This window comes from Ambystoma mexicanum, chromosome 11 (genome assembly GCF_040938575.1).
Source record: "Ambystoma mexicanum isolate Mex_15411 chromosome 11, UKY_AmexF1_1, whole genome shotgun sequence".
In the NCBI taxonomy this organism is placed as follows: Eukaryota; Metazoa; Chordata; class Amphibia; order Caudata; family Ambystomatidae; genus Ambystoma; species Ambystoma mexicanum.
Genome location: NC_090934.1, coordinates 642601526 through 642619651, shown reverse-complemented (window position 1 = coordinate 642619651; position 18126 = coordinate 642601526). Strand labels below are relative to the sequence as shown.

Below are 18126 nucleotides of genomic sequence, written 5' to 3'. Positions count from 1 at the left end.
GTTTGAGAACATTTGTAGCCCATCACACAATCAAACACCAACCATATGTTGCACCAATTATCGTCTGTTCTACATACTGTCATCACTCTTAAGTCTTGTTTTATATACAGGCTTCACTTTGACATTTTCTCTCATGTGTTGCAATAACTAATCACAGTTAATCACACATCCAAGCTAACACCGCCTCAAGTATTTTCCCACTAACAGATTTTGTCCATTGACTAATCCCCTTTTCTAACACAACTTCTCTCACAAATGCTGCTTACATGGCCACAGAACTGGACCTGACAATGCCCTGGTGGGGTCACAATCCACAACTTTTCAGGCAGGCTCAGGTGACGTAAGACCACAAGGGGGTGATGGGTGCATTATAAATGCTGAATAACATAAACTTACATATGTGCAGTGGGCAGAGCAGTGTCAGGGTGCACTATTTCCATTCAACATAAGAGTGCCAGATGATGTTATGCCCACTTAAAGAACAGCAAGGATCAGTTATACACTATTCGTCATAGCACAGATAGATTCCATTATTCCTACATAGAACATTAGTGCCATCTCCAAATTTGTCCACATAGCTCAGAAAGACCAGATGCAATTATGTAACTTTAGAGTAAAAGTGCTAGATTCAGTTGTGCTGTGAAAGATGGCCTTAATCATTGACTGAAACTGGTAGACAGCTCAAGGGTTCTCATTATTCTTAAACCAGTTATAATATGCAGATTGTTTAGATGATTAGGAGCAGATTGTTCAACATATGGATTGTTAAATATATTGTGCTCGGCTGGAAAATGTGGTGGAAAATACTCCAATGGGTGTCCCTCTCTCATCTCCTGTAGGCTTACCTCTGAGCCTAAGCATCCCTAAATCACAGATTTCTCCCACTAATGATCATTAGTACCCGGCGGTGAGAATCCACGGGATACACTTAACGTGGATTGGCTCGTTTACGAGCCATACCAAAGTTTAATCCCGTAGACCCACTTGCATGCATCGCGCGCCGGGTACACGCTTTTATTTTTCAGGCGACCATGGAAAGGGAGAAGGGACCACACATAGTCCCTTCTCCCTTTTCCAAGGTGGCCATTTTTAATGTTTATTTTCCTCCCTTCATTAGTACGGAGCAAGTTGGCCCGAAATGGAGCCCTGTTGCTCTGTACTAATGAAGAAGCATGCACGTTGTAGTGTTCCTAGCACTAACGCATACTGCTGTGACACCTTTTCAAATGGCAAAAGAAATGACGCTTGAAAAGGTTTTGTCAGCATATTAGTATTACGGGGCCACAAACTCCAGAATACTAATGTCAATAACCGCCTCGCCGGTGGGCCCTTGCCGCCTTAAGGTAATGCCCCCAGGGCCACCATTAAGACCCTCGCTACACTCAGGCTTGTAACTTCAGCACCCCGGGGTCATTACCTTAGGCGGTAATGGCCGGCGGCTCTGCGGTTATTGACATAGTAACACCTACTATCTAAATACTAGCTGGCTTCATTTGGGTTTTTTCTAGATGTGACCTATCCTAATACTCCCCAGGATTGTCAATATATCCTGGTAGGAAAAGAGCCAATCTCAGATGCTCTGGTTCAGTCTCACACTCATCTGCTCCCTTTCACTGCTCTTCTTGATAGTACTGCCTCCTTTCTTTCTCCCACCATCTGCACTCCCTTCCTACTCCCTATGGTCTTCCTACTCTCCTCCTATATTTGTCTCCTCTTCCTGTCCTCTTATCTCTCTATCTCTATCTCTCTGTCCCTCATATTCACACACTGTCTACTTCCTCTCCCACCTTTCTCTTACCCATCTCCTTACCTTTCACTGAATCCCTCTACTCACCTCCCACTACACCCCTCTTCTCACATAGCACTAAGCCCCTATTCTCACCCCTCACCACATCCCTCTCTCACCTACTACTACACCCCTATCCTCTCTACTTAAGCCCTACCACATTCTCTCTGCCTATCTCTTACCACTATCTTCACCCCATACTCCCCACTAATCCCACTATTGTCTTTCACTCACTCCACCTCTTCTGACCATAATCTCACTCTCCCTCACTTTCTCTCGCTTTTTGTCGATATTTCCATCTCTCTGGTGCTTTCACCAATTCCCCCTAAACATCTCCCCCTCTACCTCTATCGTTTAGTGTCTCTTTCACTCAACTTTTGCACAGACCCCCTCCTCACAATACACTACACACAGAATTGGTACCACACTCTCTCACACGTACCACACCTGCACACTGCTCCTATTTTACCTCCAACTCCCCAGCACGCCACTTCTCCATCAGCCCTCTGCCTGGTCTTGTGGTGCTCCTTCACACCTCCTAACCTGATGCCTGCAACTCACACTATATCTCTTCTTTAGTCTGATTTCATACTGTGGTTAGGCTGGTTCGATCTCCGTCTCACACGTCTATTGTTTGCAGCACTCACCAGAATTTAGCAACCATGCTGTGCCCATCTTTTCCCAAGCACTTGGTTACACACAGGAAAAGCTTTGAAAAACTCTAAGCCCCACCCCCTTTTCAAGCACAGTTTTAAAACAGTCTCTGCTGTTTCTCTGGCATACTGTGAGATTAAAAACGTATTTTTCTGTTGCCACAGTGAGCTATTTGCTTTACCGAGATTTGGGTACAGTCTGGTAGGATGCCGATTCCCAGTTGACATTAATTGCCGCATTTTGGCTTTGCAATTTATTTGGTTCTGGTCAGGGTTTTCATAGCTGCTCCAAAGTGCATTGTGAGAGTCATGTCTCTGAAAGAAAAGGCACACCTGCTAGAGAAAGTACATTTTACGACTCTGGGTGGCACCATTATCAACCTGTGTGGCACAAGGAGGGGATTCAGAGAATGGGTCTACCCTCATCTCCCTATTCTGCCCTTGATAAGGCCATGGCCCTGTCCATGTCACAGTATCCAGTTAGCACAGTATGTCTAACTTCCAATATACATAATTATAACAGGAAAGCCAGTTTGTATGTCAAGAATCATGATAATCTCAGATTCCAGTAGGCCCAGATAGCACTTCCAGGTCATATTTATGTGTGAGTTGTGCTAGGAAAATGTATGGGGAAGTGTACAGTGTTTGGGGTAGGGGTAATATGTGCAGTGCTGGGGTGTGTATCAATATAGCAATGGGGATGGTGTGTGTTTACACTGCTGGGGTGGAGTATGTTTTTGATTGAAGTGCTGGGGTGGAGTGTGCTTGTGTTTGCAGCACAGTGGTGAATTGTGTGTGTTTGTGTGTTTTTGAGATACATGAATATTTGGTGCTGGGGTAGAGAGTTGTACAGTGCTGTGGGTAGTGTGGATGTAGTCCAGAAAGTCATGTGTGGGTTCACTTCTAGTGTAGCACTGTGGCAGTCTATGTGTGTATATGTGTGTAGTGCAACATGGAGGGCAGTTTTTGTGATATTGATGCTGCACTGCATTGTATGTTAGGCTAGGAAACAAAGAATAATAATGTGAAGAAAATGAATACCTCTTTGTGTTTGATGTTTCACTATAGTGAAGTATCCTTGGATTTCAGGTTCAAAAGTCACCATTCCACCCGGACATCAATATTGGCCATATTACAAAACACTTAACCAGCATGTTGTGTACCCCTCCTCATATCAACTTTCAGTCACCCACCCCATACCATTGGTGAACCAGGCTTTGCTGTGCTGTTCGGCAATTCTATGTGGTTTGAGATGCAGGTCAAAATGTGGGAGTCACAGAGGCTTAACAGCAAAGGCAACCAGATGTCGATGTTGAAATATTACTCAAGCAATGCAGATCATGTAGGTCATTAGGCTTTGTTCAGTAGCTGAAGTTTGATGGCACACGGGCTGATGCAGGGTGAGCAGGTGAGTTTGTTTGACTCATTCCGCAATGAAGAATCTGGATGTTCGAACAGCAGTTCAAGCATTGCAAATGCAGCAGTAATTCTTTGCTCAAGCTGAAGCAACAATGTGTGGGTTTTAACGTGCGGACAGTGGTTCAAAGATCAGCGAGTGCCAAAGCAGCACGAGGGGGTCCATGATGGTTCGATCAGGGTCAAATGCGCTCAAATCACAGATCACAGTGGTTTGACAGCAAAATGACAAGAATCCTAGCTATCTTGGCTTTCAGGAGTGGTGAGGCCACCTGCAGGGTCTGATGGACAAGATGAGTCCTTTTCCCAGGCTCCTTAACACGTGGAGGCTGGCACACACCTTCCATGGGTCATTCAACACAGTGAAGTCCTGGGCAGCAATGTGGCTGGCAGGCAAAAATGCAGGTCTTGTTCCAGCAGCATTTCACCCCCACTGGTCTCTGGAGAAGGTTAGGATATAGAGTTTGCCTTTCCCTTGGAACACCTACCCTCACCTCACAATTGAAGGACTTTGGAAAGGATTGCTCTCCTAATAGGTTTTAAAGATAAACACCTTCAGGTGATTCAACTTTGCCTTCTGACATCACACCAAAAGTGCCTTGTGCTAGTGGAAGTGGAGGGGACAGGAAGGAAAGATAGTGGTACAGAGAAACAAGATCCTGGAACCTGCCTCCAGCTGCAACAAGATCCTTCCATCTACACAAACCCCACCTTTACCCACTTAATAGATTCAGGCCTTTTAATATGCAGCACCCCGTGTGAGGCTATTCCATTTGAGGATGGGTGTGCCTTTTAATTCCTGTTGCCAGGACAGCTAACTGTGGAGTGGCTGGCTCTTTGGACGGGGTGGTGTTATCTGCTCTCACAAGGAAAAAATGATGTCACCTCGAAGGCTTCAGTCTTGCTAGAAGCAAAGACAGCATGCCTGCGGGAGAATTCACAAAACCTTTCCAAAGTTGAACTGGGCTCACATGGCTAACACGTGCGATATCGAATTGAATTGACGTGCATAACGATGAGAGATGCTGGCCACCATATCCTAAACTCAGGTCTGGCTAATATTTACAGTTTTGTGGGCAAACAGGACAGCAATCCCACAGTTGTGTCATGTTTGGAACATGTGTGCATACTTTAAATGCAGCTACTGTGCTGCAGAGACTTGGTTGTCACTGCAGCTGTAAGATGGGCGAATGTGACGTTTGAACCTGCTCTGGATCACTACACATCAGGCTACTGATGCAGCAGGGCACAAGTGTACACTATACTTTTGGCATGAAGCTTATGAAAGGGAAATCTGATCAGAATATTTCCCTTCCTGAAATTGAATTACCAACATCATTGTATTAACTAATAAAATGGAGGGAGTGAGGGGAAGATATTTGGGAATGTTACACAATTTCTTATAAAGCTAAAGCCCCTACGGTAGCCAAATCAGAATCCATAGGATTCTTATTTTTTTATTAGTGTGTTATAGTTGTAATTTATCATATTGTATTTTATTGTATTGTATTTGGTTATTTATATAGGCTCTGTATGGCTTCAATGCGCTTTGTGGTTACAGCGCCCTCAGTGACCGTAGTCAATGTGGTGGAGGTTCTAAGAATTTTAGATTAAGAAATGCTTGTGTGCCTTTTCACCAGATTTCGTGGCTGGCTAGGCTTCACTAAGCAACCCAAGGTCAGGCACCTTGGTGGGCGCTGTTGGTGGTATATGATAGACTGCTATTGCTGAAGATTCAATGTGTGACCAGCTATATTGAATTTTCTTTTCCTTGGTTGTCGCTATATGCTTGTGGCAGAGGTGTTGAGGTACGTCAGTTGATTCAGTGTGGACATCTATGTATGCTGCTAGGCCCGATGGACATAGCCATAGCTGTATTCTACAGTGCATGAATGTTTGCCCGTGCCTGCGGCCTGTGTCGACAGACATTTTCAACAAGTATACGTACTGTATGCTTGTATGTAGTTCGGCTGCAGAGTCCTTTGTCCAGTGTGGATGGCACGTTCTCATTATTTGAGGTTTCTCTGGTGCAAAAGTCTGAGCGGTGAGGGCTGGTAAGGTTATTGCAGTATGCCACAGTGTATGCTGCTGGCTTCCTTGGCGTATTTGACCAGTAGGGGTGTTGTTGCGCATGGGGCGATAGTTTCTCAGGTGGGCTGGTGCTAATGCTGTCGTTGTTCGTGTTGTGGTTGGAGGAGGTGTAAGGTTTATTGCGTAGTGCCTCAGCAAACGTTGCTGGCTTTAATGCAGTATTTATCGGGTGGGTGTGTTGTGCATGGTGCGACTGTTTTTCTTTTCACCCATCTCGTTATAGCAAAATAAATGAACAATATACACCTCATATTCTTAAAATGTACCAACGTTCTACAATTCATTCCTTCTTCAATCTTCACATTCCATATTAATACAGCATCAAGAGAGTTAAGAATATAAACCCCCGTTCTTAAATACGTTACAGCATTATAAACATAAAAACAAATTGTATCACATCTAAAATACATCAGTCTAATCTTAACCCTTCCCATAACTTATGGAGGGTATTTGATCATACAGGGCCTTTACTACACAATTCCAGTATTTTTTCCACATGTAATCAAACTCTTAAAACAGCCAACGAATACGACACTCTGTCTCCTGCAATACACATACATCAAAATTTCTCTTGGTTGATGTCATTCATGTTAATCCCCAGAGCTCCATAATTTGCCTCATAGGTGGAGTGCAGGGAACCATATTCAGTTAACTTGTGCCTTATTGTTTCTACCTTTACAATCACTTTACATATCCAGCATATTATTTCCCCAGCCGGACCCTACTCCAGGCCCCTGCTACCACTAGCACTTTCAATATTCAATAGATTAAATTGATAAATGTTTGCCTACACTTTGGACTCAGGAACTGAACAATATACCTTTGCGGGTACCTTTGCGGGTGCAACAAAATGGAAGGGAGCCTAGAAGAGGTCTCATGCATATTTAGTTTGGCCAAGCGTTCATAGCTATTAAACCAGTCTCACAAATTCAAATATGTTTTTAGCTTCTGTAAAAGGACTGTAAAATGGAGACTAAACAATCTCTCCAAAGAACTCCAATGCAAACTGTTGAAATGAGGATTTCTTATCATCCAACATTGCTTGCGGAAGAGTCCTTAAAATAGACATGATGATGTTAACAAACATCTTGCCTCTGTTTAGTTAAACTCTAAAGGATAATGACGACAAGCCTAATTCAATTCGCATTACCTCAACCGGCATCCCCCTGGGCACGCCCAAACATTTTCTCCAATATTCTCTTTCTATTTTCTTTTTATATTTTTCTATTTGATTTATATAGTACTGTGGAGGCTATAATACTACCCGGTGAGAGACAACTAATACCGACAGGACTAACCCTAGCCCCTGATCCAGGAACATACATTAAGTTAGCATCCAAATCCAGCCATGCAAAGAAATACAGCTTTGGGGGGAGCATACATTCTCCAAATAGAGAAGCTTCCTGACAAAGTAGAAGAGGATACCCCCTTAACAGACCAGGCCTTTGCTCAAAGGAATGACCCTGTGCTAATGGAGGCCTTTAGTAAGGTCACTACTGAGGAAACGGGTCAAAGTCACGCTAGTCCTGTATCGAGGGGATATAAAGACTGATGGGGTATGGCATAAGCAGATAGTTGTACCACAAAGCCATCGTCAAGTAATTCTCAAACTTGCCCACTCTCCCCCGACAGCCGGGCATCAAGGAATGGGAAAACCACAATGCCAGAAAACTTCTCGATTTCACTGGCTAGGAGTTTTTGATGATATTAAGAACTTCATATTGACTTCTTAAATCTGTCAAAAGACAGCAACCACTCCTTTTCCACCTGCCCTGTCACAACCGCTACCTATCATTGAAGTTCCATTTTCAAGGATAGCGATGGACATAGTGGGGCTCTTAGAGATGACCAAGCTCAGGAATGAATACATCCTCATCATTTTGGATTATGCCACTCATTATCCAGAAGCCTTTCCCCTCCTTAATTATGCAACCAAGCAAATACTAAAACACCTGTCGCCATGTTCTTCAAGGGTAGGATTTCCTAAAGAGATTCTTACAGACCAGGGTACTAACATTATGTTTGAATTCATGCAAGCGGTAAAGGAAATGCTCAATAGTAGAGCCTTAAAAACGTATGTATATCATCGGCAAACCAAAAGTCTGGTGGAGAGTTTCAATTACAAAATATTTTAAAAATTGGTTGAGGCCCACGGAAGGAACTGGGACATACCCTGGGCCCTATTTGCCAACCAGAAAACACCCCAAGCGTCCCAGGGGTATACCCAATTTGAATTACTCTATGGGAGGGAGCCTCTGGATGTCCTAGGTATGTTAAGGGGCACTTGGGAGGAACACAAAGAGGCTATTTTGACCATTTCTCAGACCGCACAGAAACTAAAAGCTCATAAGGCAGCAGTATGAAAAATCATGAGTAAAGATCCAGGACAGGCAGAACAACAGCAGGCCACCTATGCTAAATGGGCCATATCCCATACATTTTCAGTGGGCCAATCAGTCTTGGTACTTGTGAGGACATATTGTTTTTCGACATTCATCCTGACTGAGGAGCACCTTAGCTAGAGAGATAGGCAGGGAACACCCCATAGTTAAAGGGTTGAGATAGGCCTTAGTTTACTTTAAATCAACGTTTGCTGAGGAACATGCTCTTACTCTGTCTGTGTCCTTCTTCTGATCCTCCACAGACATCACTCAGAAGAAAGGGAATACAGTTTATACTCATATACACACTGAACCTTTACAAGAACATGTTGTTGCACTCTACATCGATGCCCACAATGGAAAATATATGAATAATGCTACCAGCGATATCAGACTATTTCTCAGTGAGCTTTACTTACAAGGACAGTAGACATAAGAAAGTCAGGAAAGCTTGTTTGGCGAGATGAGCTTATCACAACAGAAATAGTGGCACACATTACAGCATTTTTCACTTTGAATAACCCAACACATACATCACAAAAAATGACATGGGATGGTTTTAAGGCTTTGTGAAAGGGACACTTACTGACAGAAGTGTGTACACTGTCCAAGATAAAGAAGAAGACTTCTGAGTTATTCCAGACTTAAATAAAATACTTCCAAATGGCTTCCAGTGGGAAAGGATTTACGAGGTCCTAGGCTCCAGGGGTTGAGGAACTGAGGAGGCATTCATCTTTACTGCAGATTAATAGAGGTTTGAGAAACCTGCTGGGTCTTAACAGAACAGCACATTCTGGGTATCCGAGTTGAAGAGGAATCTAAAGATTGTGATGATGGTCGAAGATCAAGGCCATAGTCACCTTCTATTAAGCCCTCTTTGCACAAGAAGCCAAAATGAGAGCCACCAGTCAAGGTCTATTTTAGAGGCAGGTTTGCCATACATGTGCCCGGGACAAAAGGTGACCATCAACCTCGCAAAAACTGAATAAGAGTTGTGTAGGGTTGTATCCTTGCTCAAGATGGGCAAGGCTCCATGCATAAACAGCATTGCAACCCTGTTTTATAATACATTTAGGGGGGAGTTCATGTCTCTTTCATCAGAATGATTCAATTCGTTTCTTACCTGAGGAGCAATCACCGACTCCATGAAAGAATCAGTGATGTGTCCTGCCAAAGGCGGGGACAAACCTAGAGTTAGGCGACTCAAAAAGACCCATAGCACTTTTGAATGTTGATGTCAAAGTGTTCACAAAGGAATTATCTGCAAGATTGAAAGTCCCGACATATTATACACACAGATCAATCAGAGTTCAACGAAGGTGCCACACATTTGTTTATGTACATAAGGTAGTCCACTCAGTTGATACAATCCAATGATTTTCTAGAAGCCCGTTTGCACTGCTGATGTTAGATGCAGAAAACATATTAAATAAGATGGACTGGGCCTTTCTGAAAAATAACCTTAGATGGGTCTGGTTTTGGGGATTGGCTGACCACATGGATAGGCTCTTGTCACAACAACACCATAGCTTAGATTAGGGTCAATAGCAAACATCAGATGTGGATGAGAAAGGGGTGTGGTAGGCCCACTCCCTCCCTTTCAATTTGTTATAGTGATGGACCCCAACACCATAAAAAATAAACGCTGATCAAAATATTAAGGGTATTCAATTAGGGGGCAAGGAATATAAATGAGCAATGTATGTGAACAATGCTGGTGTCACTCTCTGATTCTCTGAAGACCCTGCAGCAGAAAAAAAACAAGATTACCACATTTTCTGAACTCTTAGTATTCAAGGTAAAGAAGTTCTAGGACTGTTTATCTCCAAAGAGGTCCAGGAACACATTTCAAGTAGAGTGGTGAAGAAATGTATAACCTAAACCTAGATGCACGAAGGGGCATTTGGATGCCCTGTCTTTTTAAGGTATGATATGATATGGCATTTATAATGCGCCTATACACAAGTGTTTCAAGGCACAACATGTCAAGGGAGGGGGAACAGGGGGAAGACAGACAACGATCCAACTAGGCCAAGTGTCATTCAGATCGTGCAAGTGCATGGGAAGGGGGAGGGGGGAAAGTGCAGTACATGGGATAAGGAATAATAAACAATAAGTAAAGTACGGCCAGCTGGTGGCAAGTGCTAGGGTAAGTGCCGACATCAGGTGTCAAGTGCTGGTAGTGGAACTGTAGGGATACAGAAAATGGTTCCATGTCATTTGATCGCGAGAAGTTTTTTCGTGGACTTTTTTGCTGCAAATGTTTTTATGAAAAAACTCATCCCTTTTTTTTGTGGGGACCGTTCCCCTCCAAACCCGCCATCCCCTTTATTTTATTTATATATCCCCGAACACCCACACCCAATATATATATTTCATAACCCTCCCAAATTAATTCTATTAGTATTTTCGGCAATAAAATTGCGGTAAAAAACCCAGCGAAAAAACATCCCATGATGAAAGGACGTCGAACCCAGAAAACAGCCCCTAGTGCGGGGGTTGCCAGGAAGGCAGTGCAGGTGTGCGATTGGTGGGGGAGTGGACCTGGGCCCGAGATCAGAGGATGTCCAGGAACCAGTGCAGTTTCAGTTTCAGCCAGGAAGTCAGCAGGGGAGAGGAGGAGAAAAAGCAGAAGCAAAAAGAAAGGTTTTGAGGTGCTTCTGGAACCGGAGATGACTCTCCTCAAGTTTCAGGGATGGAGAGAGGCTGTTCCAGAGGAAGGCCAAAGCCAAGGAATGAGATCTACCACAAACACGTTGCTTGGAGAAGCGACTGACCCTGAAGGAGTTGGAGGCAGATGAGCGAAGAGCTTGAGAAGGAAGATATTTAGGAAGAGAGAGCTGAAGGTATTGAGGCCCCTGGCTCCAGAAGGCCGTGTGAACAATATAGAGGGTTTTGAACTTAATCCTCGCAGCAACTGGGAGCCAGTGCAGAGATTTCAGTCCTGGAGAGATATGATCCCTGGGCTTGTGGCCAAGGACAAGTCTCTCAGTCCTGTTGTGGATGAGTTGCAGAGGGTGGAGGGTAGAAGCAGGCACATTTAGAAAGAGGCTGTTGCAATAGTCCCCCTAGAGAGCACCAGAGCTCTGGAGAAAGTGAGCTTCTGGGGGAAGGAGAGGAAAGGAAGAATACCTCTGAGGAGGTGCGCTGGCAGTGTGGCTTCTTAGAGATGTCAGAGATGTGAGGAGAGAGTGGAGTCGAAGATGACCACGAGGTTTTTAGCCACACAGGTGGGAGTGGGAGGAGGATCAAGGGAGGCTAGCCAGAGTGTGACAGGAAAGGAGGGATTGGGTGTTCCAATGAGGAGATTCTCTGTCTTACTGGCATTAAGGCAGAGATATTACAAGGCTTTTCAACTAAGGTTTCAGTGAGAACACTTAAAGCATTTCTCAATAAAACAATGGTGGGACATGGATGGAAAGGAGGCAGGAATGGCACTCTGTAAGCTTATTTGGTTGTCTAGGAAGTATAAAGCAGCTCAGAATGTATAAGTCCAGTTCTGAGTTTGTTCTTAGAGGTATGTGACTGAGCAACAGTAAACAGAGGAATTGAGGTTTACCCTTTCCAGGTCATATATCTGTATGAATACCCTGGCTTTACACCAGGGACCCAAAGAGCTTTGAGAATGGAGGGCTGGGGAACAGCTGACTAGTAGATAGGTTCTTGAATAAAAAGATGAAATCCTTCCTCGCAAAGAAGTATTTGCATTGCAAGACAGTAATGGGACAGAATACTTACAGTTTAGGTACTGGGAAACACAAGGTGAGAAGCATAGGTGCGCATACAGGGAGTTAACCAGAACGGAGCAGTTCCCCATTGTACAAGGGGCACAATATCAGATTTGTATAATATTTAGGAGAGAAATGAGGTAGCAACCATGCTTAGATACATTCAGAAATGGAAATAAGATGTAGGTTACTCTCTATTACCAGGAAAGTGGAGCTTGACATGGTGTAGGGCTGTTCCCTCATCTAGTTATTTATTTTGTATGTATTCATTTATTTGTATTTTTAAAGCACTCACACAGCCCAGGGGCATTGAGGCGCTGTTAAGGGAATATGTTTAGTTGTGTATTTATAATGCACTTAATACCCATAGATTTCTAAGCGCAGACCCAGGGATCGAACCTGTGTTGCTTTGTGTCATCGTGTTTCAAGGCGAGCACGTTGCTGCTGAGCTATGTGTGTACAACACAAAGAAAATACCATTAGATTATACATAGAAGGCATCGATGCTTGACGGAAATTGGGGAGGTAAGCACTTTCTTGATTGGTGGCCATACCCGGTCCTACAACCATTCTGGAAAGGGGTACTGCAATATATAGGGAAATTGATTGGACGTGCCTTAACATGCGTTCCAGGTGGGGTCCTGCTGGGTATCCCTATTGGGGATGGTTATCCTCTGCCATTGCTTAGTGGAAAACTGACCACACTTATACTGCGAGCCACCAAGTTATTCATTACAGTGTGCTGGCATAGGAAAGATCCACCCTCAATTGATCAATCTGAGTAGGTTCTGGGGGATAATGGCAATGGAAAGGTTGACAGTGGATTTGAAAGGTATTCCTGGGATTGTCACAGAGATCTAGCAGCCACTAATAGCCGTTATGTCACAGAATAGTAGGGAGATTGCATGGCCTAAAACATTGCAAGCTCTGTAGTTATTTGATATTTAAACAATGAATGGCTCATTTTGAAGAGTAAGAAGAATAAGATATAAGGGAGACTGACTCCTGGATATTGCGCATACACAAATGATGTGGAAAGTGTATGGCATAGGGTTGGGGGAGGTAACAAATGTTGTGTACTTTGTGAGTTCTGATGAACTCGTCATGTTATAGTTCGGCTGAAAGACATGAACCAGACATGGAGATCTGTAACATACAAATTTGGTAATGAAAACCTTCTATACAAATGTGTATAATAATAAAGAATTTAAATATAGTGAAGAGTATGACTAGATAATTGAAAATGTTATTTCATTTATTATTAATATACTCTTTAGCCAACAGCTTTGTACAGAAACTCTCTAAAACATCGATCTAAAATTCTAAATTTATAACAAACCTTTAAATATCATCATTATTTTCAAATAAAATGTCACGATAAAATACATAAAATTCATATAATTTCCTTTCATAAAACATGACCATATCAATGACGCGTCATTAGTTTCAACTGTATTATCATATGCTTTTAAAAAGGATGTGTGAATCTTTATTAGACTTTCACAATGCCCAAGCTAGCGTTCTAGTGTCTCCTCCACATTGCACCCACATAGGCAACACAATCTATCAATACGAGATCTCTGTAGCCTTACTCCTACTACTTCAAGGGTTTCACAGAAGTTACATTTCATTACCAGATCATTTGTGAATATTAGAGAGTTTGAATATGCAGTTATGCAGAGGGGCTTAGAAGTCAGTGTCTGCCAATACTCACAATAACGCCCACTGAATCTCTTAGTCACAAGGCCAACCATGTGTGACTCCTGGCTATATACTTGCGTTTTCTGTTTTAACCAGACTTTGAACTTTTTGTGAGATATACTATCAGAGGATCTCACATAGCCTACTGACCATTTGTTATGCTGTTTGATGATTTTTCCTAATGTTCCACTAATAAGATACTTGTCGGTTTTTAAATAGGCTTGCATGTATGTAACAATGATTGTATCATTATCCAAAAACATCAAATTTTCATAGCACATAACCATTTTTCGCAGGCATTCAATGATGACTCCTTTCAGTTCAAATTCCAAGGACATATATTCAATAGTGAGGTTCTTTGGCATTCTGAATAATTTCCTAATTAGCTGTGCATCATACATTTTGAGGACTTTCCAGTAATTATGCCCCCCCAAATCACACAGCCATATAACAGTAGTGGCAAAACCTTGGCAGAGTAGTACGTCAACAATGTTTGCGTGGAGATACCAACGTTCTTCCATATAAATGAACTTGCATTGACTGATTTCATACATTTCGCTTTGGTGGTGTTCCAATACGAATCTCACTTCAACTTTTCATCAATCACTACACCAGGATAGGTGTAAACGTTCACTTGTTACAGTTCAGTGTTCTCAATGTTGCCAACTATAGTGTTTTGGGGCTTTATTTACACTAAACACCATAGTTTTGCATTTTTGTGTACTTACTTTAAGTCCATTTAACTTGGCATACTCCATTAAGGCATTTAACACGTTTTGTAGACCACTAGCAGTAAGATCTAACAGAGATAATTGAAAATGGCAAACCAGATTGAATGATTAGGAGTAGAAATATGTGTTTTCTCCAGTTGTCTCTCCCCTCACTGGTACTGGTATATGTAATATGTACTCATACTAAAAGACTTGGGGCCTCATTACAAGAATTCTGGTCTGGAAATAGCGGTGCCGGTAAGCTTACCGGGACTGTTGTTTCTGGACCGGCACACTACAACTCTGCAGGGTGACCTCCTGCCCGGCAAACTGGCTATCACACACAGAGTTTCACGGAAGCACCAGCACCGTTATTGCCGTGCCGGTATTTCTGTGGTCCCCACTCCCATAGAGTCCAATGGGACACTATGGGAATCGGGAACAACCTTATACTGGCATCTGAATTCCCGGCCGTGTGATCCTCTGGTGTTACCGGCAAGTCAGGCGCCGGTAAATATTTACGGGTTGGGTGGCAACCGGCCGGTATCACCGCCACGGTTATACCCGGACCCATAATGGGGCACATTGAGCCCTTAATGTCGGGTTAAACAAGTAAAATATGTAATAAATGGACGTAGATGGAATCGTGAATTTCTAAATCATGTTTAAGTAAACCAATATCATTAATTTCAAGGTCTGCAATTGTAAATGAAATCTCACTATCACGTTGAAGATACATATCATAGTTTTTCTTGTATTTCTATTGAAAACCTTGTCATTTTCTTTTTTTTTTATTTTTTTACATTTGAGAATTGTTCTTACCCATTTTGGACTTTCCATCTTCATATTTCGTTCGTTGTAAGACATGGTGCACTATCCTACTTCTCGTGGAATTACTAAAGAAGGTATCTCTGTTGGTGATTGTGAAACTGTTTGAAAGATGGAAAATACGTGTTTAGAAGACTGAAAACAAAACAGAGACTTCACAGTTTATTCAGAGAACATGTTCTTACGAGTTCAGGGGTAGGCATCCCATTAGATTATTAGTGCAAAAGCATGTTTCTTTCTGTGGATACCGAGCAATTGTAATGCAGAAAGAGAGAGAGTATTTCTAACCACCGAATTGTTGCATTCCAACTCTTTTGTGGGACAGCAGACAATAGTCATGCGAAGGCAACAAAGCGAAAATGCGAATGCCAACACTTCTAATCAGTCCTCGAATGCTTTGCTCACAGGTACCAACACAGGGGGGCAGGGGGGACCCACCATATGCATATCTGTATAAACAGCTAGCATGACCGTGAGTATTACAAACCCCAGGCATATCTTTGGCGCAAATCATGCTACATGCACATGATGCTTGATTACAGTCTCGGCAACACGAGGCAAACACATAGTGTTCTTTGCTTTTCAAAAATGTTTCACGAAAGAAAATCCATATTTAGAGTCAGACGTGGCTTATTGGGACAGTGTGAAAATGCATGCACACAATGTTGATCACGTTTGCTGTAGTCGTGCCCACAATGCCATATGACTGTCCTCCATAATCCTTTCACGTGTTTTATCTCTTGATTTAAACTGGTTATTGTTGTTGCAGTGAATCAACAGCAACTTTAAGTGTGATCAAAACATTAGCACACCATTACGCGATAATTAACCAGGGGCAATTGGCATTAGCCTACTGCAGTGTGGCTGATGAAGCTTTAAAGAAAAGACAATGGGCCTGATTTATGGAATTTCTGCGTGGTACAAAGAGTACTTTGCACTGCAAAGATACACTTTGCACTGTTCTGTAAATCAGGGTGTTTGTTGGCAGTACAAAGTCACTTTGCACCGTGCTGAAAATTCCATAAATCAGTCCCAATACCTGGCATCGCATTGCAACTGACAGTGCCATGTGTGTTTACCTCGACAATGGTCTGCATTATTTGCATGGAAAGTGACAAAGTCGTTCTTATCAAGGATCTGATGTGTATCACCTGAGAATATTATACATCCGGGCCGCAAAGGTGGGGTTGAAGAAAGGAGAGGAGGATTTCTATGGCTACAACTACATCGCTGAAATGCTGAGCAAAGACAGAATAAGATGTCTATATATGCATAATTGGTCACTAAAAGAGGTTTACCAAGGAGTGAACACACAGATGCACTTGAAATTGATGCTGATCATTGGGCACAGTGCCACATATCGCAATAAAATGCAAACAGAAATCCTATGAATTACCATAGTCACCATTGTACACAGCAACAGTAAATATTTCACTTTCAGATTAATATTATGTTCACTAAATGTGTGCACTGAGAATACTAGGGATCCCTTTTCATCCTTTTATATTATAGTTTCACTTGTGTCCAGGAATGTGAAAATACAAAAAATAGACAATTTAACGGATATGGTTTAGCCAAATAGGAGCGGGGCACCTAAGTGGACAGACCCCGCCCCATGCTGGGTTGACTGGTAAATTAATGGGCGCTGGGTTGGTTGAGTGATCTGAAGCAACTTTCACAGAATGTGTCTTGCATTGTTGCCCACAGACAGGGCGTCATATAATGTTACTTATCGTTTTCAGGTCTTAAAACAGTTTTTCACATCCATGCGTATGTCATTGAATATTCATATTTTTCTAAAAGCTGATCAAGGGAAGAACCAGAAGTTGTTACAAACTGTGTGATGAATTTCTACAGTTGCTCAAAGAAGGCAAACTTCAGCAGATTGAGGAAGGCATAAACCAACAAAGAAAACACGTTCGGTTTATTCCATAGGAGACGCATATGCTGAGGTTCCACGTCCAGTTACAGCCTCAACTGTCCAGATTATTCAACACATGGCGAGATAAACCAGCAAATGGCAAGGTAGTGCCACACATTTGCATTTAGGTGCCACTCATCTGCTCACCTATCGCGTTTATATGCCAGGCGCAGCATCTCACACTGTAGTACATCCATCATTTGTTAAGTGCAGCATCTCACACATAGACGCATACATTACTTGCACAGGAGAAGCAGGGACCAAAACGAGACGAATGAAATGCCCCTTATAAAGCCGCTGTACTCGAAAGCGACGCACAATTTCCTTTTTACAGACATTTAGACGTATATTATTCCTTATAAAACATGAGCACTCACTGACGTCCCTGCCAATTCCTGACCTCCTGCTCACTCTAACGTAAGATATTATCCAAATGTTGATATTTGCACTGTAGGTTTTGTTTGGATTTAGTAAAAATAACAATAATAATAATATTAATAATAATAATAATAATACTAATAATCATAATAACAATAATAACAATAATAATAATATTAATAATAATACTAATAATCATAATAACAATAATAACAATAATAATAATATTAATAATAATAATAATACTAATAATCATAATAACAATAATAATAATAATAATAATAATAATAATAATAATAATAATAATAATAATGTGCTAATGTGCGGGGAGGGGATTGTTTCCTTAGTGATAAGAACACTGGTGATCAAGCTGCAAACATCAAAACAATGTTGCGTGCAACACGCATTTCTAATGAGAGTTTAATGAATTCGTCCAATGCCTATAGACATGTAAAATGTATATGTTTATTACGCATGCATTGTCATTTACTTGCAGTATGGCAAACTAGATATGCCCTCACAAATAATTTCCA

The 18126-nt window shown here is 42.1% G+C and overlaps 1 protein-coding gene across 1 annotated transcript in view; it reads right to left on the bottom strand.

The window, feature by feature from the left end:
* ANO3 (anoctamin 3) overlaps window positions 1-18126 on the bottom strand; it is a 2087603-nt gene that overhangs the window by 1059598 nt on the left and 1009879 nt on the right. Inside the window, exon 8 of the mRNA XM_069623502.1 lies at window positions 15289-15395. Coding sequence (XP_069479603.1) covers window positions 15289-15395 — 107 coding nt within the window. The remainder of the gene's footprint in view (window positions 1-15288; window positions 15396-18126) is intronic.